This window comes from Artemia franciscana, chromosome 2 (genome assembly GCF_032884065.1).
Source record: "Artemia franciscana chromosome 2, ASM3288406v1, whole genome shotgun sequence".
In the NCBI taxonomy this organism is placed as follows: Eukaryota; Metazoa; Arthropoda; class Branchiopoda; order Anostraca; family Artemiidae; genus Artemia; species Artemia franciscana.
The window spans coordinates 19,387,529-19,411,173 of record NC_088864.1 but is presented as its reverse complement, the minus strand read 5'-3'; the positions used below and the strand labels follow the sequence as shown (position 1 = coordinate 19,411,173).

Genomic DNA, 23,645 nt, shown 5'->3' with positions numbered 1-23,645 from the left:
AATAATACTGCCTAGATAAGTGACGCTATCCACTTAATCAATTTTCACGTTACCAAACATTACCTCTTTGCCCTCATTTATTCAGTTTTAGAGAGTTAATCTTCTTCAGATTAATTTTCAAACTTATTCGTACATTCTGAACTCTTAAAAACACTAAAAATTTATTCATCTCAGTAATTTATGCTTAACTTTGCAACCACCAATTTCAAAAACAATATAAGCACCAGAGACCTTTTTATTTCTTAATACTTTTAGTACGGTTGGTAACTCCTTCTTACAAATATATATACTCTGACACTTCCAAACTACCGATATTTTTCTCGTCCTTTTCTATATAATTTTCTTAAGCCTTGTTACAATTTAATGCGTTTTCTCAACGTTCTGCCCATGTCACTCTAAAACTGACAGACACACCGTTCCTACCTTTGATGAGACAAGTCTGGACTGACTACTTCCTCTCAATTTCTTAACATGCCAGTAAAAATCCTATTATTATGCCGCCTGGCTGCATCTTCCGGATCCTCAGCAATTTTATCCCTGCTCTCCATTCGACATCTCCTTAATTCACGCCTCAATGTCTTTCATACTTTTTTTTCATTTTTGCCTATCATCTATCGTCGAAAAAACTTTTTCTATTAACTTATTCTCTCTTTTACTAAGCTCAAAGCATTTTCACTAGAATTACTAACTGCATTTCTAACTTCCCCCCTCAAAAATATTCTGCTATTTTGCAAACTATTTTCTTAAAATCATTCCATCCATTTTCTATATTGTCAAAGTCCAAACTGTCAAGTTTCATATCCAACTGTTCTTGGAAAGTTCCGCAAAAATTCTCATCTTGGAGTCTATTAGCGACATAACTAATAGGAAATGTAGTTACCCTCCTTAATGTTCACCAATAAACCAAGTTAAACTTTACTAGAAATTACTGGGTGATAATCTTTACCATTAACATCAATAACACAACTCCTATATACCCTAGTGCCCTGTGTCGATCCTGCCAGTCTTCGATTTTCAACAGCGTTATCAATAAGGATGACCACCTTATGGTCATGCGAATCCGACTTATGTCCGAGGTAATCTATTACCATTGGTATGTTTCTTCCCTGAACCAAACTTGTCTAAGCTAGGATACATCTACCTCGATTTGTACCAGTTCAGGCATTCAAACCGTCTAATAAAAATACGATACTTCTACCTGAGATATTGTCTATTTGTTCCTGTAGCAGTATGTAAAATTCATCTGAGTCATTACCGTCTCCTCAGTCGGTTCAACAAGGGCATACGTCATTATGTCTGATGCCTTGTACTTTTCGGTCATAAAATGAACAAATATAAATATATTATTAATGTTATCAGGACCTAAGCAAGGCTAAGAAACTTCTCTATTCCTCAACACCCTGCCTATACACACCACTCTTCCTTCCTGAATAAATATCTTCTATATCACTAATTTCCTTTTTTCTAACCTCGAAGAGGAGTTTCTCAAACTCCTAGGAATTCTAGTTCGAAGCACCTGAATTCGCCAGTCAAAATATCAGTGCAAAAATTGTTTTTCAACGTCTTCACTTTCTATGTCAAATATTGAAGTCATTCATATTGTTATAGCCCCAAGGAAAGCAATGGGTTCCACCAGTGCAAGTTAGGAACTAACAATTTTTTTCATGTCAAAAAATAGAGCTTAAGTTGGCTTGGAATTAAAAGCAAAAGGGGGAAACCCCAGGACCTCCAATAGAATGGAGGCTTTTTGCCAATCTAGGCCCATCTTGGTCACTACACTGTTTTCCGTATTTGGCAATGCTATTCTATCAATAAGAGTTGACATCCTCCAAAAGCCTATTACAATTTTTTTTTTTTGCCTATTACATCTGACTCGTTGAATATTCATGCCTGCAAATATTATAAATTCCTTAATAAAATCCTAAAACATAGCCTTGAAGAACGTGACTTGGGCTCGATCGTTAATGCCAAGCTGAGTTTTTCCAGCCACAATGAGTCAATCATTAAGAAGGCGTCGATAGTGGTTGAAATTCTCTGTGGATCATTCAAGCTCCTTGATCCACCCTTTTTTTGCGATAAGGACAACGAATCATTTGAACGCGTACAACGTAGAGTGACAAAATTCTGCCCAAACTTATCTCAACTTTTTCCAAGTTTATCTCACCTCCCTCATGAAAAACAGCTCTGGAGGTCAAACTACCAGCTTAAGCTTACTGTTTTTATCGTGGCGACATGATTGAAGCTTATAAGATCTGCAAAGGAACCTTTTACGATAACACCGCCACCACCGACATTCTAAAGTCCTGTATATCAAATCTACGTGACCATTCGTTTATATTGCAAGGTAGAAGTTTCTGCAAGGAGACGGGAGGATGGGCATCCTCCAAACGGGTCATCACCACGTGGAATATTCTGCCTTTATTAGTGGCAAATAGTCCAGATGAGGAGTCATTCAAGAAGTAACTTTATAATTTTCATGGACTTGTTATGTTTTCTAGTTCCTTAGAGAAATGTAATTTTTAAATTAAATTATTATTATAATTGTACTACAGCAGGAAGGTAGCCCATAGTAAATTCACAGTTAAGAAGAAATTACAAAGTCCAAAAAAGCCAACCAAAACAAGTAAAACCCAGAATCTAATGCAATGCTATGTCACTTCATAGGCTAAAAATTTCTCAAGGGGCACTACTCCTCAAGGTCACACTGCCGTACGGTTTGCAGTCACGGTTATGTTATTAAAACTTGTAAAAGGGCTACACCGAGGCTACTTTGAGGCCATCAAAGGACAGATGTCCTTCTGAAGATAGAAACGGAGAAAGGAGCTGATGACAGATTGGAGACCCCAAACTATCTTAAATTCTACCTTTTAAATCCAGCCTATCACCATCGGATATATATATATATATATATATATATATATATATATATATATATATATATATATATATATATATTCGGGATCCTTTGTCTGAGAGGACGCGGGTTCGAGTCCCAGTGTACCCAATTCTTCAGTTGGGACGGGGGTCAGTGGCGTGACTCTGTAAGCTTAGCCAGAGTCGACCCAGCTTTAAATGGGTACCTGGAGAAATCTGGGGAAGGTAAACAGGAAGGGTGTGTGAAAGCACAGGATGGCTGGCCCCCAACCCCCCATTGCACTTCCTGGCTGAAGGGCCAAGAAACGGAGATCAGCACCGCCGGTAGGGACTGTAAAGTCTAATGCCGTATCCTTTACCTTTTACCTTTATATATATAAGTGAGCAATAATTGTGTATTTATGTATGTATTTATTTATTCTTGAAAACAATTCCATATTTTTTCCTATAAAATTTGTATCTTGAGATATTTTGGCCTAACTAAACAATTTAGATAGGTCAGAAGTTTGAGAAAATTCATTAAAAGCCCTAATTTTTGGAAAAAAAAATGTTATGTGAGTGACGTCATTTTTACACAAATATTGCAATGACGTTATCCTACTTGTGAAACTTATGTAGAAAATAGAAGATTTGCACGGACAAGTTTACATTAAATTATTTAAAGAGCAAAAACTGGTAATTGCAAAAATATTTGTATTGATATTGACAAGGGATTACAGCACTTCAAAAACTTAAAAAAAGAAAACCACAAGTTTAAAGCTAAGTAGAAACCGTTGTTAGAACCCGAACTTGATTCAATAATCAAATATATTGGAAAAACGACGGTATAAAACGATATTAAATTACGTAAAGAGCAAAAGACTGGTAATTGCAAAAATATGTGCACATATTTTAACAAGGGATTACAACAATTCATAAACCTTAAAAAAGAAAACCATTTTGAACGCAACCAGTTATATAATGTCAGTATGAAGGCCCAAAAAAAACAAAATTTGTAATTATTACAAATGACGATTCTCTATTTTGACAAGGAATGATTATTCTCTATTTTGACAAGGCATTACAACGATTGATAAACCTTAAAAAATGAAACCAAAAGTTTGAAGCTTATAAGCCGTTATCGTTGTTAGAAACAGGACTAGTTTCAATAATCAAATATCTTTGAAAAAACCGCTGTATGAGAAGACATTAAATTGAGTAAAGAGCAACAAACTGGTAATTGCAAAACTGTTTGTATAGATTTTAACAAGGTATTACAACAATTCATAAATCTTAAAAAAGGAAACCTTTTTGGGCGTAACCAGTTATATAGTGTTAGCACGAAGGCTCATAAAACGAAAGCTTGCAGTTACTACAAATGATTATTCTCTATTTTGACGAGGTGTTACAACAATTGATAAACCTTAAAAAATAAAACCAAAAGTTTGAAACTTATTAGCCGTAATCGCTGTTAGAAATCGCATTAGCTCCAATAATCAAATATCTTTAAAAAAAAATTTGTATGAAAAGACATTAAATTGCGTAAAAAGCAAAAAACTAGTAATTGCGAAAATATCTATATATATAAAAATAAGTTGTCTGTCTGTCTGTCTGTCGAGTGACGTCATTATAAGGATTGAGCTGTATGTCGTCATGAAGTTGTTTGTCGACTGACGTCATGTTTGACAATTGATGAAATTACAGACCGGGACACCGGGACACAAATGACGACCGGGACACCGGGACACAGGGAATATAAATGACGACCGGGACACTCAAAGAGAAATTACAGACTGGGACACCGGGACACAAATCACGACCGGGACACAGGGAATATAAATGACGACCGGGACACAGGGACACAACTAAAACGGGGACGCCGGGGGCACAGGGGGGATATATAAATGACGACCGGGACACAGGGATTTTTCGAAGAGAAATTACAGACCGGGACACCGGGACACAAATGACGACCGGGACACCGGGACACAGGGAATATAAATGACGACCGGGACACTCAAAGAGAAATTACAAACTGGGACACCGGGACACAAATAACGACCGGGACACAGGGAATATAAATAACGACCGGGACACAGGGACACAACTACAACGGGGACGCCGGGGGGCACAGGGGGATATATAAATGACGACGGGGACACAGGGAATGTTCGATTAGCAATCACCATCAACAAAGCTTAAGGGCAATCATTAGTGCACAGACAATGGGACAGCGAAGAATGTTGTATATTCGCAAGTTTTACTTAGTTAAAAACATATATAGATATATATATATATATATATATATATATATATATATATATATATATATATATATATATATATCTCTATTCACAGGTGGGACACAGGGACACAACTACAATGGCGCGTAACTAATATGGCGCGTAACGACTTACGCGCGCGGGGGGCTTGGGGGGGGGGCACGAAGCACCCCCACCAACTAGGTGTTGGGGTGGCGCGAAGCGCCACCTCAACAACTAGTTTTTTCATATTTTAACAAACGATTACAACAATTGAATAGCCTTAAAAAAGAAAACCAAAAGTTTGAAGCAAGCTTTAGTAATCAAATATATTTGAAAAGACGGCCGATTGTCTGCGGACTTGCTTTAGTAATCATATATCTTCGAAAAGACACCTCTATGAAAAGACAGCAAATTGTTTCAAATTGTCTATGGTTAGGAGACAACCGACAGTGAGAATCCAGATATAGAAGCCTACCGCGCGCCGAGTGCCGGGACTTTAATTACTACCTTCCCAACTTTGTGCAAAGTTATCATTAATAAATATGGCCGTAGTAAAATTACAAGCGTTTTTATATTATGTTTTGTTTCAGTGTCATTTCTTCCCTTCTTTATTAAAACTAGTGCCAATCACTGAACATCGTAAATATCAAGACAGAATATATATTCTCGAGAGAATCTCTCTATTCTAGGAAGGATCAGGGTCTACATTTTTAATGAACATAAATCATATTGCAAAACAATATTTATTCTTAATGCATCAGCAGACGCCATCTAGAATACCATTCCATCTTCAATATAATTACGGATCCATTGTAACTTCCTGTCTTGCTTGTGCGGGTCGGAAGTCAAACGTCTTGGAAGTGTAACGTGAAAACTACGTTATTTTTACCGAAAATTAAACGCGAATGCAACTCAAAACGAGAAAACTTTATGAAGAAATAATGTTTTATATCAGAAACTATTTGGTCCTCGGAAACACCAACCTTATATCATTCGAGTTTAGTTAATTGAAGAAATATAGCCATGTAGCATAACACCAACTGCAATTCATCAATTGCATAAGGGAATTTTTTCTACCTCAAGTAAATCTAAAGGAGAAAAAAAAGAAAAAAAACGAATTACGCAAATATTAACAATCATTAAAGCTCAAATATATTATAGCACCATGTAAAATTACAAAACGTATTTGCATTGCAAAAGACAAATTCCAGTCTAATACTGTTCAACAGCTTCTAAAATTCAACTGCTATGGTTTTCATCACTCGGTTCTCGTATATCTAACGGCCATAATATACCAACACAAATTCAGGTGGACACAAACATGTTCGCTTGTCAGATTTCAGGCAATAATTTTTGTTGGAAGACAGAAACACACCTTATATTGGCAGTCAAACGACCTCCAAATACCACGACCAGATAACGGGTCACATGCATCAAACATTTGAGTCTCATAGGTCAAGATACCCCCCCCCCCTCTACATCTTCACAATCGGTATTGAAAATTTTTCTTTAAAGAAAGAAAAAAAAAACTATACTTACTTGCTTGGAGTATAACTCTCATCCGTCTTGTAGTCAACATAAATATAAATGTCTTTCACAATAGTTTTCTTCCTAAATTGTATGTTCAATAAATGAGGTAATTGACCATCGGACTGCCAATAGGTTTCTTTACTGCCATCTCTCAATTGCTGGACCCCAAAGCCTTAAAAAAGCGTAGAAGATAAAAGAGAAAAAAAAAAGATAAAAGGATAAACAAAATTGCAGCTTCTCTATTTTCTTACAACGATTCTACATTTTACTGGAAAAGAGATTGGTTGATATTTTAGGATGTATTTTACTCCATAACTTCATCCATCTGCTATTTACCCCGCCCCTCAAATTATTTCAAAGATGCAAAGAGAATATTCGCAGAAATAATAAGAAAAAAGCTAGTGTTTTGACCTGAAGTTAGGAGCTTCATGCGCACACAAAGAGCTTCGTTTAAACTTAAACCTTAAAGAGATACCGAGGGTAAAGAATTGGCAGTCACGCCCCAACAAATTATTTCACATTGTAATAGGTTGTGTGTCTTAAGCCCAATTCACATGCATGCTTATCCAGACATAATTGTCTAGGTATAATTAATTTCGACCAATCACAATTTGCTTCATCTTTTATAAATAGCCCTGACTGGTCGATAGTGACGATTGCTGGGAATTAATGCCTAGTTATGTATGCATGTGAATATGACTTAGATGAAAACAAAGGTATTGTGGCAGGAAGATTTTGATTTTCTTGGTCTTTCACAAGAATATAAAAAATACCTGGAAAAGGAGGGCCAAGCATGCATGCAGGGTGAAGAATCTTTCAGAAGGTACTTTCCCTACCCAAAAAATTTGAAGTCTTATCCATAATTTTTTATCTTTTCCAATTGTGTATATTCTGTAGTTATCTTTCGGTTAGTATCTTCCTCCCCTGTTATCAGTGATATAGCAGGGCAATATAGGGTTTCCAAAATTTTCAGCTTTATTTTAGTTTTCAAGATCAAATGCATGAATTGGTTTTAGACAACTGAATTTTATAAAAACAAAATTATGGTGGAGAACTGAATAAATATTAATTACAATTTACGTTTTAGACTACTTAGGGCCAAGAAATATTCAGATAGAGCAATGGAGGTAGATAAGAGTAGCCTAGTGCAAAACTTTTGATAATTTAGACGTAAATGTCCTGTTTCAGAACCGGATATTCAAGCTTAGAGGTTTAGACATTGTTTTCCTATATTTCAAATAAAGCCACCAATTAATCGCCACAGCGATTTGATGAACTAACAAAAATGACATTTAAAAACGAAGACCACCAAGAATGGGGCGTTGGTCTCTGTTCAGGAATGAAGAGTGAGAACTGAATCCAAAGAATAAACCAAAAATGCTGACATAGAGAATACCCAAATCTTTGCCAAAAAAGATAGAGAAATCTCAGTTTTTGGGCGGGAAACAGCTGACGAAGTGTCCAACCCACCATCAGAAGAACTTCGAATCACATTACAATCCACTTTGACCTCTTTGCTTTAGTTTGCCAAAGATTGCCCTTTTCAGCAAACTGTCTAGGGCTAGACGAAAAGCAGGTAGTCCACAGAAGATGTGAGAGGATGTTGTAAAAAAAAGATTTAAGGGACATGGAAACTCCCTGGGAGGGTGTAAAGAGGGAAGCAAAAATATATTACAAAAATACATTATATACAAACTTATAACTCTAAACTACACATGACGCATTAGTAACGGGTCTTAAGGATGGTTAACTGTCTTCGCATTATGTTTTAGATTTGAGGGACAGGCAAACTCCCTGGGAGGGTGTAAAGAGGGAAGCTTTGAATAGATTAGGACAGAGGCGGAGCGCGTGTAGCTGTGTTGGCCTAAGGCGGCGTTGGTGGGGTTAATTGTTAGTAATAGTGGTAGTTATATAGTAAAGACTGCAAGGAGCAGAGGAAAATTTGAAACAATAAAATATAAAGAAAAAACTTATTATCAAATAATTATACATTGCACTAACATAAATAAAAAATAATAACACATCAAAAATACATTATATACAAACTTATAACTACACATGACGCATTAGTAGAGAATCTTAAGGATGGTTAACTGTCTTCGCATTGTGTTTTAGATTTAAAGGACATGGAAACTCCCTGGGACGGTGTTAAGAGGGAAGCAAAATACATTATATACAAACTTATAACTCTAAACTAAGCATGACGCATTAGTAACGGGTCTTAAGGATGGTTAACTGTCTTCGCATTATGTTTTAGATTTGAGGGACATGTAAACTCCCTGGGAGGGTGTAAAGAGGGAAGCTTTGAATAGATTGGGACAGAGGCGTAGCGCGTGTAGCTGTGTTGGCCTAAGGCGGCGTTGGTGGGGTTAACTGTTAGTAGTAGTGGTAGTTATATAGTAAAAACTGCAAGGAGCAGAGGAAAATTTGAAACAATAAAATATAAAGAAAAAACTTATTATCAAATAATTATACATTGCACTAACATAAACAAAAATAATAACACATCAAAAATACATTATATACAAACTTATAACTACACATGACGCATTAGTAGAGAATCTTAAGGATGGTTAACTGTCTTCGCATTGTGTTTTAGATTTATCAAGAATATTTATCAAAGATTTTTCTTTTATCAGACTTGGTAAAAAATCTCCCAAAAGGGAGCAACATACAGAACGCGAGGAGGACAAACGAATTAAAAAGAGATACAAGAGTGTGTCTATTTACAGCAGCTATGGATGCATATGCAGTGGTGATTCTACAAGAAATATGGCTTACCAGATGTTGTCAGTTGTGAGAGAGTTGAACCAATTGGGAGGCACGGATATGTGACACTCTCAACTGGCTGAACAATAGAGGGAGTCATCACTGATGGAACAGGACTGCTTTTACCCCACTTAAAAATGAGCAGCTCAGACTTCCCAGTATTGAACTTAGAACCAAGATTTAGGCCTTCATCTTGCAGGTTTTTGAAAATTTCAGAAAAACGTTCAATAGTAGAGCTGATATTAATGAGATCATCAGCACATGATACAAGAGAGACATTGATACCATTGGAAATAAAAAAGAACAAAAGCTAAGAGCTCATATGCCACTTGTGACGAGGCCAGAAAAGTCAATAGCTCATATGGTATGAGCTCCGGTAAAATTCTAAGGATCAATATATTGATTTAAAAGGAAAATTGGAGGCTTAATGCCGGTCGGGATCTAAAATAAGAGCTCTGAGTCACGATGTCCTTCTAAATATCAAAATTCATTAAGATCCGATCGCCCACTCGTAAGTTAAAAATACCTATTTTTTTCTAATTTTTCCTCTCCCTTCAGCCCCCCATATGGTCAGCTCGGGGAAAACGACTTTATCAAGTCAATTTGTGCAGCTCCCTGACACGCCTATCAATTTTCATCGTCATAGCACGTCCAGAAGCACCAAACTCGCCAAAACAGTGAACCCCACCCCCTAACTCCCCCAAAGAGACCAAATTCAGTCCAGTTACGTCAATCACGTATCTACGAAATTTGCTTATTCTACCCACCAAGCTTCATCCCGATCTCTCCACTCTAGGCGTTTTCCAAGATTTCCAGTTTCCCCTTCTAACTCCCCCCAATGTCAACAGATCTGGTTGGGATTTGAAATAAGAGCTCTAAGACATGAGTTCCTTCTAAATATTATATTTCATTAAGATCCAGTCAAGTTTCATACCGATCTCTCCACTCTAAGCGTTTCCCAAAATTTCCGGTTTCCAAGATTTCTGTTTCCCCCCTCCAGCCCCTCTTGTCCCCGGGTCCAATTTGAATTGAAAATGGAGAATGTGAGACATAAGATCCTTCTATACATCAAGTTTCATTGAAATCCAATCACCTATTCGTAAGATAGAGATACCTCAATTTTTATGTTTTCCAAGAATTCCGGTTTCCCCCTCCAACCCTCCCCAAATGTTACCTGGTGGGGATTTAAAATGAGAGCTCTAAAGCACAAGATCCTTCTAAATATCAAATTTCATTAAGATCTGATTACCTGTTTGTAAGTTACATACCTCATTTTTTCTAATTCTTCCGAATTACTCCCCCCCCCAACTCCACCAAAGAGAGCAGATCCGGTTCAATTATGTCAGTCACGTATCTTGAACTTATTCTTCCCACCAAGTCTCATCCTGATCTCTCCGCTTTAAGCGTTTTCCAAGATTTCTGCCCCCCCCCCCCCCAAATCCGGGCGGAATTTAAAATAAGAGATCTGAGCTACAAGGTCCTTCTAAATATGAAATTTCATTAAGATCCGATCATTTCTTCATAAGTTAAAAATACCTCATTTTTTCTAATTTTTCAGAATTAAAACTCCTCCCCCCAACTCCCCCAAAGAGAGCGGATCCTTTTCGGTTATGCTAATCGCGTATCTAGGACCTGTGCTTATTTTTCCCACCAAGTTTCATCCCGATCCCTCAACTCTAAGCGTTTTCCAAGGTTTTAGGTCCCCTCCCCAGCTCCCATCAATGTCACCGGATCCGGTCGGGATTTAGAATAAGAGCTCTGAGATACGATATCCTTCTAAATATCAAATTTCATTAAGATCCGATCACCCGTTCGTAAGTTAAAAATACCTCATTTTTTCAAATTTTTCCGACCCCCAGATAGTCGAATCGGGGAACCGAAAATTTCTGATTTAATCTGGTCTGGTTCCTGACATGCCTGCCAAATTTCATCGTCCTAGCTTACCTGGAAGTGCCTAAACTACCAAAACCAGGACAGACAGACCAACCGACAGATAGACAGAATTTGCAATTGCTATATGTCACTTGGTAGATGCCAAGTGCCATAAAAAAAGGTAATACAGGTGGAAATACAGAAAGATTCATATTTTCCTTGGAGATCAAAAACATAGTTGTTAAACAAAATGGGAGAAGAAATTGCACCTTGGCAGCCTCCACTTCAGACAGGGATTCTTCTAGCTTAGGGAATCAATCAATCAATCAATTTATTAATACTAAAAGAAAAACTTTGACAAAGTAAAGCGGTTACTGGGCCCAAGAAGCTTTGCTTGTAATGGACCACAGAAAACAAGAACAAAACACTGGAACAAGACAAGGACATTTAACGGATAGAAGATTTGGAAGGAGATTTAACATATAGCTGAAAATGGTTTTAAAAGAAGAGAAGAGAGACATACAAATTAGGATGGAATTAAAAAAAAAAGAGAGAAAAATTATTGAACTGGAAAGACCCGACAAGAAACTGCCTTTCCAGAAAGAAATTGAGGGACATCAAGAGAGATAAACAAGACTTTAAAAGTTAAGAAGATTCCTGAAAACAATTTTAAAAAGAATAAGAGAGAGAGAGATATAAATGAGTTAAGGAAGAATTCCAAAAAAGAGAAACAATAGGAAAAGAGGAAACAGGAAAAATAAAACAAAGGAGAGAGAGTGGGGGGGGGAAGAAATTAATAAACAGGAAAAATCCGACGAAATAACGCCTTTGCAGAAAGAAATAGAGGGACATCCGAAGGGATAGAGTTCCACAATAGAATTGATTGATATACAGGAGACCTCTGGGCTGTTGTAGAAGATCGTTTTGGTAAAATAAATCGTCGACAAGAACTACGTAAAGAAGAAGAGCACCTACCTGAGCCTACCCATGAGAAAAATTGCTGCAGGGACGATGGGATAGTACCTAGAAAAGCAGAATGCGCTAAAAAAAAGAGTACTTTTACCTATAATATGATCCAGAGGAGCTATTCCAGTATCATTATAAAGATCAGAGAAAGGGTAAAGCCGTGGGAGAAGATAAGTAGCTTTCACTGCCCTATTTTGGGCTCTTTGAAGTGAGCAGAGAAGAGATTTATTAGTATTACTCCAGACAGAGCAGCAATAAGAAAGGTAAGGATAAATAAAAGCATAATAAAGAGAAACCATAACATCAGGAGGAAGAAATGAGTTAACCCGGTGCAACATTGAAGTCTGGTGGAGGATTAAGGAACGGGTGTGAGTTATATGGGGTTTAAAAGAAAGAAAACAGTCAAGATACACACCAAGAAATTTCACCATAGTAGCTTGTGGTATAATATCGTTCCCGAAAGTCAGGGTGATTGGCTCCTGTACATCTCTCATACGGTAAGGGGGTCCTGAAGTTGACAATGGCATTCTTTTGGCTGTTAAGAGACATACCATTTGACCAGCACCAATCCTTTACTTTATCAAGAAGACCTTGAGCTATAGAAGTGGCAAATGGCAGGTCCACTGCAGCAATGAAAAAGTTACTGTCATCAGCAAAAAGAACAGGGTGAACATGGGGATGAAGACCATCAACAAGATCATTAATGTAAATTAGAAACAAAAGTGGTCCAAGCACAGAGCCTTGTGGGACACCTTTCAATCGAAACATCGAAACATCAATCGAAACATACTGAGATTTCTTAGAGAGGTAGGATCTAAACCATTCTAGTGGGCCTCCATGCACCCCAAATAAAGATAGTTTAGACAGAAGAACATTGTGGTCAACCATGTCAAAGGCCTTTGAAAAGTCAAGAAATAAATCCAAAACACACAAGCCCTTGCCCAGATTCACACGCACAAACTCTGTTGCATCAGAAAGTGCATGCAAGGTAGAGAATGAGGGACGAAAACCATACTGATGGTTAGTTATGAGAAAATTACCAGCAGTCGAATTAGTACTAAATACAAATAAAGAGAGTCGACGATACACTACTTTTTCAACAACCTTAGAGATGACGGGAAGAAGATAAATAGGTCTTTAGTTTGAAATAAGACATGAATCACCTTTTTTATGCAAAGGTACAACAGTAGCAACATTAAATAAATGAGGAAAAACACCAGAAGAAAGAGAGATGTTAGTTATGTGTGAGATGGGATGAGAAACAAACTGACTAATTTTTTTAAGGACATAATTACCCAAACCAAAACTATCAACTGAACGACTGCTTGGAAGTTGAGAAATAATACTAGAAATCTCAGTAGTACTACATGGGGAAAGGAAAAAAGACTTCTCTGTCAAGGGAAAACAACTTACTCTACTCAGAGGTGGAATGAGAACTGAAGGCACTCGCTAAGGATTTTTTGTCCACAACAGATCCATCAGCTTTCCTATAAAGAAATGGTGAAGATTGTTTGAGTTTCTTGCGGGAAAGAACTTCATGAATTACAGTCCAAACCTTGCGCTAATTCCCCTTACACTCTTATACAGCTTTTTTTCCGCACAAACTGAAGAAGTGAGCACATTTTTGTAATGTTTATACTTCAAAAGATCATCCTGTGTCTTACTTTTACATGCAGCCTTGAACAAAGACGCCTTCATATGTGTTGCATTGATCAGACCTCTAGACATCCATGGGCATTTTGGTGTAGAATTCCTTGGCCTCTTTCTAAGAGGAAAATGTTTATCCAACAGAGTTCCCATACGACACAAAAATAATCTAGTTACACATTCAACATCACTAGTTTCAAGAACACTAGGCCAATCATTACTCTGAAGACTGTGTCTTAAGTTAGAAATTTCTTTATCTGTAAAAGTTCTGAAAGAAGATTCATCTTTCTCATCCACAGTAATCTCTGTTTTAGGCACAAATAGTGATAGATAAATAGGGAAGTGATCAGAGGGATCAGTGAAAACAAGACCAGAAGTGAACTTCAAATTAGGAGAATGAGAAGTGAAAATATTATCTAATAAAGTGGCAGAATTTCTTGTAGGGTTTCTTGTAGAAGGAAAAAATTGAGGGAAGTAGCCCAGAGGAAAATAGTACATCAAAAAGATGGTCACATTCATCACTTGACCCAACATTTAACATATTACAATTAAAATCTACCAAAACACAAACCCGTTTTTTGTAGAGGGTCCCCAAACCAGAAAGCTGATCAAGCAAATCACAGAACAGATGTGTTGAAAAAGGAGGGGGCTTATAAAACAAACAAACAGTATCACATGCAAACTGGCTTTTCAGATCAATGACAACAGAATAAACTGTCCTATTATTAGACACCACTGATGAAAACAAGGATTCAAAATCAGATCATCTATTAAATTCAATATTAGATTCTATAAACAAAGAAACACCCCCAGAACACTTTGTTACCATTATATGCATATCATAAACTGTTAAATTTTCACTATCAGATAACTATGTTTCTGTTAATCCTATGACATCAAAAGGGCAAAGTTATCAGACCACAAATATGATTTCAGACTATCCCACTTATCTCTTGTCCCACACACATTCAAACAAGATACATTAAAACTACTATTTAAAGAGAGTGAGGGCATAATTTTATCACAGTAATCAATAGTAGTGACGACTGCAGCTAGAATTAACCATATATTCAAGAAGAGGGTCAAATGTGTGTGCCTCATGTTTACCAGCACTATTTGGTTGATCAAATATAACTGAATTAAGAACAGAAGAATTCAAAGAAAGGAAAAATCACCCATATATACTACACATGACAAATGTAAACAATATCTTTACAAATGAACACAATATCCATCCAAGCAGGCTGAAGTAACAGAGGGTGGATTGAAAGGTAAAATATATGGGCAACAAAGGACAAAACAACTGCAAGAACAAAGAACAATAATAAACTACAAAGTTCAAAGGGAATAAAAATTATAACAAACAAGTACAGGGACAAAGGCAAAAACAAAATAAAGAAAAAGGCAAAACAATAAAGGAGCAGCTGGAGGAAAGAAGTATCAATGGTTTTTGCAATCCACTTAAATGAATAATGTAAAACAACATTAATGCAAACATAATAAAAACTATTAGATCATAAATAAAGTTACAAAACAGAGCTGAAAACGAGAGCTAAGAGCTCATATGGCACTTGTGACGAGGCGAGAAGAGCCCAGAGATCATATGGTATGAGCTCTAACAAACTTTTATGAATCAATAGATTGATTTAAAAAGGAAAATAAGAGGCTTAATGCCGGTCAGGATTTAAAATAAGAGCTCTGAGTCACGATGTCCTTATATCAAAATTCATTAAGATCCGATCACCCACTCGTATGTTATAAATACCTAATTTTTCTAATTTTTCCACTCCCTTTAGCCCCCCAGATGGTCGAATCTGGGAAAACTTTATCAAGTCGAATTGTGCAGCTCCCTGACACGCCTACCAATTTTAATCGTCCTAGCACGTCCAGAAGCACCAAACTCGCCAAATCAATGAACCCCTCCCCCCAACTCCTCCAAAGAGAGCGAATCCAGTACGATTCTGTCAATCACGTATCAAGGACATTTGTTTATTCTATCCACCAAGCTTCATCCCGATTCCTCCACTCCAAGTGGTTTCCCAAGATTTCCCCCTCCAACTCCCCCCAATATCAAAAGATCTGGTCGGATTTGAAATAAGAGTTCTGAGACATGAATTCCTTCTAAAAATCAAATTTCATTAAGATCCGATCATCTATTTGTAAGATAAAAATACCAGAATTTTCACGTTTTCCAAGAATTCCGGTTTCCCCCTCCAACTCCCCCCAATGTCAGAGGATCTGGTCGGAATTTAAAATTAGAACTTTAAAGCACAAGATCCTTCTAAATATCAAATTTCATTAAGATCTGGTCACCCTTTCGTAAGTTACAAATACCTCAATTTTCAAAATCACCCCCCCCCCCAATTCCACCAAAGAGAGCAGATCCGGTCTGGTTGTGTCAGTCACGTATCTTAGACAGGTTTCTATTCTTCCCACCCAGTTTCATCCTGATCTCATCGCTTTAAGTATTTTCTAAGATTTCCGGTCCTCCCAACTGCCCCCCCCCCCAATTACGCTTGATCCGGTTGAGATTTAAAATAAGAGATCTGAGTTACGAGGTCCTTCTAAATATGAAGTTTCATGAAGATCCGATCACTCCTTCGTAAGTTAAAAATACGTAATTTTTTCTTATTTTTCAGAATTACCCCCCCCCCCCCCCAATAGAGCGGATCCATTCCAATTACGTAAATCATATGTGTAAGACTTCTGCTTATTTTTCCCACCAAGTTTCATCGCGATCCCTCCAATCTAAGCGTTTTCCATGATTTTAGGTTTCCCCACCCCAAACTTCCCCCAATGTCACCAGATCCGGTCAGGATTTAAAATAAGAGCTCTAAGACATGATACCCTTCTAAATATCAAATTTCATTGAGATCCGATTACCTGTTCGTAAGTTAAAAATACCTCATTTTTTCTAATTTTTCACAATTAACCCCTCCCCCAACTACCCCAAAGAGAGCGGATCCGTTCCGGTTATGTCAATCATGTATCTAGGACTTGTGTTCATTTTTCCCACCAAGTTTCATCCCGATCCCTCCACTCTAAGTGTTTTCCAAGTTTTAGGTTTCCCCCACCAACTCCCCCCAGCGTCATCAGATCCGGTCGGGATTTAAAATAAGAGCTCTGAGACACAATATCATTCCAAACATCAAATTTCATTAAGATCCCATCACCCGCTCATAAGTTAAAAATACTTCATTTTTTCTATTTTTTCCGAATTAACCGCCCCCCCCCCAGATGATCAAATCGGGAAAACTATTTCTAATTTAACCTTGTCCGGTCCCTGATACGCTTGCCAAATTTCATCGTCCTAGCTTACCTGGAAATGCCTAAAGTAGCAAAACCAGGACCAACAGACAGACCAACAGAATTTGCAATTGCTATATGTCATGTGGTTAATACCAAGTGCCATAAAAAAGAAATGAATTATTTCAGTCCTGGGAGGGGTTTGGATGGACTTGGATGAGCTGTAGTTAATTGATGGAGAACATAAACTTGAGATGCCTCTTTGACAGTAATCACTTTACCACCAGAAAGCTTGGTGAGTATTTCTCCTCCACTAGACCAGTAGACCTCTTCCCGAGCTTTGAATTAGCATAATTAAGTAGCTGAAGTCTAGACTTTGTGAGTGACTCAGAAATAAAGACACCACTACCTTGCAAACATTTCTTCTCTCTAAGAATGAGCTATTGCATTCTAGGACTACAAAATTCCACAACAAACGGGCGAGGTTTCAAACCTGAGCCTTGTTTTCCAATCCTTCTATCAGAAACTATATCATTCTGGGTCATAGGAATACCAGGAAATCTAGTACTGCAAAATCCAAGGAATTTGCTTTCAGAAGCTTCTGGATAAGGTTCTTCTTTTAAACCAAATAGGACCAGCTGATTTGAGAGTTTCATTTGGTCAAACTGATCACTCAGATGATCAACATTGGATTGAATTGGTTTCAGAGAATTTTGCAGCTGTGACAAACCTGAGTCAAGCAATTTCAGGGATGATTCAGGCTTTGACATCCTCAAGTCGTATTGTTTGAGTGATTTTTCAACAAGCACATCAAAATCCATTTTCAGGCTAGTGTATACCTCTTTTTTGATGATTTCCATACTGTCAGGATCAAAAGCAGCAGGTTCATGACTAGGGGTAAGTTTTTTTTAACAGAGGCCTCAACCATAGGACCAACCTCAGAAGACAGTGCTTGACTTACAACTTCTGCCATTGTAGTTTTAAGAGTTTGATCGTCCAGTGAATTTGCAATCAGCTTCTACTTGTTCTTTAGGGTGTTAATACGTAAGGTGAGCATAGCAATCTGCTCATTAATAGATTTAGAACCAGTGAACTGGATGAAGCAGTCTGATATCATCTCTCTGGTACTAGGAGGTCTATAGCTCTTTTTTGAGGCATCACCCATGATGTAGGCTACAGTGAACTCCAGTTGAACTAGGCTAATCAAGCTACAAGCCAAAAAAGCAAAAAAAAGAACAGCAAAGACAAGGGATCTTCTGGATAACATGAGCAGTTATCAGAAGGATAATTTTACAGCTAAGCAGAGATGTAGGCATCAAGCACAAAATAAAAAGACTGTACCTGGAGGGTCCCCGATTGCACCCATGGGGTTGAGGCTGCTAGAGATGCCAGCCTTTTCCACTGGACTGGCAGGCTAAACCAGCTCTACATACAATTGCGAATTTAATGGATAGATTGAAGATGCCACATATTCCACTTATATAAACAATAAAAAATTCCAGTGTATATCTTTAATTTTGGATTTTTTGCCTATTTCGAAAAAGGGATCCTAAGACGGATTTGAAGGCGAGAGTTCATGCCATGCAAATCTTTAATGGTGCAAAATATTTCAGTTTGGCAGACATTCTTCATCCGTTCTTCTGGATTGTGTTTTCAGGCGTGTATTGATTTCCAGACAAGGATACTTTCATGTATTATGTCTTTGGAATTTTAGATGAAGGTGCTTTAGATGACTTCTTTTGATCATGAACGATGCATCTTCTGAACAGTTGCAGTAAACCATGAATTTCCAGTTGGAAATGGTACTCAATTGACTAGTGCAAAGAACCCAAAAGGCAGGCAGGGGTGGTCAAACACGTTGAATCTTCTAGCCTTATATGCTTTGATTGACCCTGCATAACAGTTGTACACAATAAATTGTTACTACAAAGACACGTTGCTTTTGTTTTGGTTTAGACTTTGCATCAAATCCTTGGTGCTTTTTTAGACAAGCAATTACTCCCCAAGCCTTGCTAGGGGATTAACAAATAATCACACATGAACTCTTTGAAGTAATTCTACTGGCTCACCATTGAGATTTCTGCCAAGGAGCAGATTGCTTGAAAGCAATTGCTTTAGTCTGAAGCCTATGTCTAAATGTCTGAAGTATATTGTACCTTAGGTCTCTGATTTATAATCCAATCTATCACGCAGCTCCTAACAACAAAGGAGGAAGGGGAAGGGAATACCCTTCTTTAATCCCAAACCCCTGTGAAGCTTGTGACTCAAAATGCAAGTATGTATCTGTGCCCTTATAAATGCCTTTTGGAGTATCTCAACTAGTTGTTGTGGTATACTGTCTTCACCAATAGCTTTAAATAGCTCCTTTCAACTAACAGAGTAAAAAGCAATGAAAAGTGGTAAATGAAATCATTTGCAGTGTTGAAAGGCAAGAATCTGGGTCTTCTTATTTGTTGTGTACTTTGGCACTTTTGCTACGTCTGAAAAACCTCTATAGGAGAGAAAATAGTAAAGCTCCGAGCAGAGTGGGTGGAAGATGGGTGCTCACAGCTGTGTTGGCTACTAATGGTTTGGCGAGACAATGTGTTATCAGTAGTAGTAACACAAAGATGTGCTCTTGCCTGTGCATGATAATCTTTTTTTATGTTCATACTATTTCTCTATACTTGTCTTTTAGTTTGTCCTTTCTGTCAATTCTTCCAGCAGTTTAAACGTTTTCCAACTAAAGTAGCTTTTGGAAGCATTTTACAGTTTAATCACAAGACCTGACCAATCCTGTTCCCTATTTTGTTTTAGTGATTACTTGACTTCTTTCCATGCCATTTTTAATAATTTTTTAGCCCCTTCCACATAGACACTTCTTCTAAATAAATCTATACTGCAATCGAAAATCCCAGTTTGCTATTTTGCTTTGTATGGCCAAGTACTTCCATGTTTACAGGGTGGTTTGCAATTTATGCATGTAAAAAGTTTGTTATCAGTCAAAGGTAGTGGCTGAGGCAAGTCAGTTAGTCACTGATGATTTTTGGACTACAAAACTTGTTAAATTACAGTAGTACTTGGACAGACTGGTTCTACCTTGTTTCATGTGACAGACTCTTCAGGAGAACCAAATGAAAACATGATAATCTACTTTACAACACAATATAACCAAAAGAAAGTGAGAGAAGCATTAAAAGAAAATTATAAGATTAATTTTTAAGAACTTGCAGTTTTTTTCTCATTGCAAAATAATTATATATTTTCCAAAACGTTCTTTGGCAGTGGGCCTTTAATGGTTCATTAGTCAAGGCTGCACAAAAGAAGGAGTATATTATGATATTTTGGAAAGCCCCCCAGCAAAAAAATATAAACCTGACCCAAATATGCAAAAAAAAATATACTATCATCCCCTCCCACCAGAATTCTGCTGTGTCTGAGTGAACCTGTGTCTGAGATGAAGGGATGGATAGTTCCCCTATTTGTACCTTGTGTTTAGCATACCCTAATGCAAAGAGGAGCTAATTCAGGCAGACAAATATGTAAAAAATTACCAAGAAATTGGAAAAAATTCAGAGAAGAAGCAAATAATAGTGGGAGGGGAGGGGCTAAATAGGTCTCCTACTGTATGCACCTGTGGGTATAGATATGACCATGCATCCTTGCAGTATTTAGAATTACAATTTCCATTTGTAAAATAGTTAACTACAATGTATAGCTAAGTAAACTAAAACAGAATATATTGATCTTTGGTCACTAGTATAGAGTCTGTCAAAATAATTACCAGGTTTACAAGAAGAAAGACTCCAAACAGCTTGAGAGCCCACTTCTTGGACTAATCCAGTACTTTCTAGTAAAAGAGGGTCAACCTTTTCTGCCTGAGTTTGCACAATACCAGGAGTTGCCATTAAGTCAGAATATAGATGAGAAGAGAAGCAAATTCCTCAAACAAATTCCTAAAAAACAAATATGCTTCTTAAAACATAATTTTTCTTTATTTGTATATTTCTGATGTTCATTATTTTTATTTCATGTTCTATTTGTTGTCTGTGTATTTTGAAACAAACAACAAAGATAGAAATAAAATCTACAAAACAAACTCTATTGTACAGCATTTTTCACATTATTTTTCAATTACTTGGCATAAAAATAATAAAATTGCATGAGACTACAATGTTTTGTCTTAAGAAAACCTTTGAAAGATTTCAATTCAATGCAAATGGATGACATATTTACATTTTTTTTTCTATGGTATTTATTCAATCAAGAAACCATTTTGTTGTTATTCAATTTTTAATTGACATGGATTTATATTGTATTAACATGGTTGGGATGGGAGGATATTTTGGTGTATAGGGCTGGACAGGATTTTATTGCCAAAGAATAGGGCAAATTTTAAACAATGAGATTGAAGAGTTTGAAGTTGAAACTGATTAAGAGGGATATATATGGTACTTTTGGGGCTTTTGAGATTACTAGGAGGGCACAGTATTGCACCCTCTCACCTGTTTTCTCATTGGTTGTCAGTAAATTTTTTGTATGAGCCTAGGGTTTAACTAGTGTGTAAGGAAACATCTTAAGAAAACAATTTTTACAGTAGAATTCTTGTTAATTGACTTCTTTCCATCTCAGATAGGGTTTAGGTCAGGAAAATGAAACTTTCAGGGATGGGTCTACAGGCTAAAGTATGTCCCAGGAAGGTATTTTGAAGTACCTGCCTCTACTCCTTCTCTCTCTAGAGGGCCCTGACCTTTGATGACCTTCAAAAATATGTGTTTTATAAAAGTGAAACCCTGCAAAATAGATTTTCTGCTTAATTGAAGTACAACAAAATTGTTTTCAGCTTCATAACTTTGCTCAATCCCATGTTATACAGTTTTAAAGATATGCAAATCCATTTCTTAAATTTTGAAAAAAAACATTGAGATGGCTCAAAATTCTACTCAAATAACAGGAATTGCATTTTCAGAGCTAAAGGCAGTGAAAAAACAACTAGTAACTGAAAATTAAGGTAAAATGTTGTTCTGTCAAAATTTCAATAGGTATAGACCTGTCATGTAGGCAAATTTCAGGGCCCTCTAGAGGGAGAAGGAATGGAGATAGATACTTCAAAATACCTTCCTGGGACATATTTTGGCCTGTAGACCCATCTCAGAAAGTTCCATTTTCTTAACCTAAACCAGTTCTGAGATAAAAAAAAAAAAGGGTAAAGGATACTGCATTAGACTTTACAGTCCCTACTGGTGGTGCTGACCTCCGTTTCTTGGCCCTTCAGCCAGGAAGTGCAATGGGGGGTTGGGGGCCAACCATCCTGTGCTTTCGCACACCCTTCCTGTTTACCTTCCCCAGATTTCTCCAGGTACCCATTTAAAGCTGGGTCGACTCTGGCTAAGCTTACAGAGTCACGCCACTGACTCCCGTCCCAAACTGAACAATTGGGTACACTGGGATTCGAACCCGCGTCCTTTCAGACAAAGAATCCCAAATCCAGCGCACCAACCGACTCGGCTAGGACGGCGATGTCCTGAGATAGCAAGAAGCCAATTAACTAGAATTTTACCTTTTTACTTCATAATATGCAAAATTATCCTAGATAACACATTTTATGGGTAGAGAACCTTTATCTTCACTTCTTTCACTGTTGTGCAATTTTCTTAAAACAAAATTCTGAAAAATTGAGATGGATTCAACTGCATTTTCCTATTTTGAAGCAATCTATATATGTAATTAAACACCATCAATGCTATCTAATAATTATCAAAAACATATTAATAGACAAATACTGATAAATTAGGTTAAGTTAGGTTAGCCTAGTTAGATGGTGCTTGGGTTTATGTTCATGAATGATTTTCAAGACCTAAAGGATAGATAGGCAATAAACATTTAAAATATAATAAAAAAAACTGTAAATACAAGGAAAATAGTGAAGACAAAGGATATCCTTCTGAAAAATATGTTAACTAGGAATATTTTGCATTTTATAAAGTAAGAATTGCTTTCTCAACATGTTTAATTATGTAGCCTACTGCAAAGCCAAGGGCTTATTAAAACTTTTCATTAAAGCATCTACTCTGAATTCAATAGTTAATATACTGATATCCTAGATCACAATAAATACTAAGCAATAAGAAAAAATACAAGATTAGTGATAAATCACCAGGGGATGGCCACCCAGGATCATTTAAAAATTTACCGCCAGGTATAAACATAAACAGGCTAAGACTCAAGCAAGATTTCTAGGCTTAGCGTGCATGGAACCAACGTTAAAGAAGCCAGAAGCTTATGATTTCTTAGAGCACAAGAGCATGTGCGACGTTTTTAAACTTTGAATGATGAGGATAAAATTGTCAGGTTGAAATGTCTGGTCGTTTTTCGCCGTCCCAGTAATATTGTCAGCTGACAATTTTACATTTTTTCTCCTAAAATTTATAATGTTATAATGTTTTATAATGCTAATTAGCTTATTTCTTGTTTTGTATCTACAGAGACTGGCATATTGCTTATCATTTGATGTATTAA

The 23,645-nt window shown here is 37.0% G+C and overlaps 1 protein-coding gene across 2 annotated transcripts in view; it reads right to left on the bottom strand.

The window, feature by feature from the left end:
* LOC136038206 (anaphase-promoting complex subunit 10-like) overlaps positions 1–23,472 on the bottom strand; it is a 42,571-nt gene extending 19,099 nt beyond the window's left edge. The window contains exons 1-3 of one of the 2 annotated variants that reach the window (XM_065721290.1): positions 23,320–23,472; positions 20,911–21,082; positions 6,657–6,819 (exon numbers count right to left, since the gene is read on the bottom strand). In XM_065721290.1, the coding sequence (XP_065577362.1) occupies positions 6,657–6,819; positions 20,911–21,034 (287 nt within the window). In that variant the 5' untranslated portion in view covers positions 21,035–21,082; positions 23,320–23,472. The remainder of the gene's footprint in view (positions 1–6,656; positions 6,820–20,910; positions 21,083–23,319) is intronic. The other variant, XM_065721298.1, reaches the window with a different exon arrangement.
* Between the last annotated feature and the right edge of the window lie 173 nt (positions 23,473–23,645).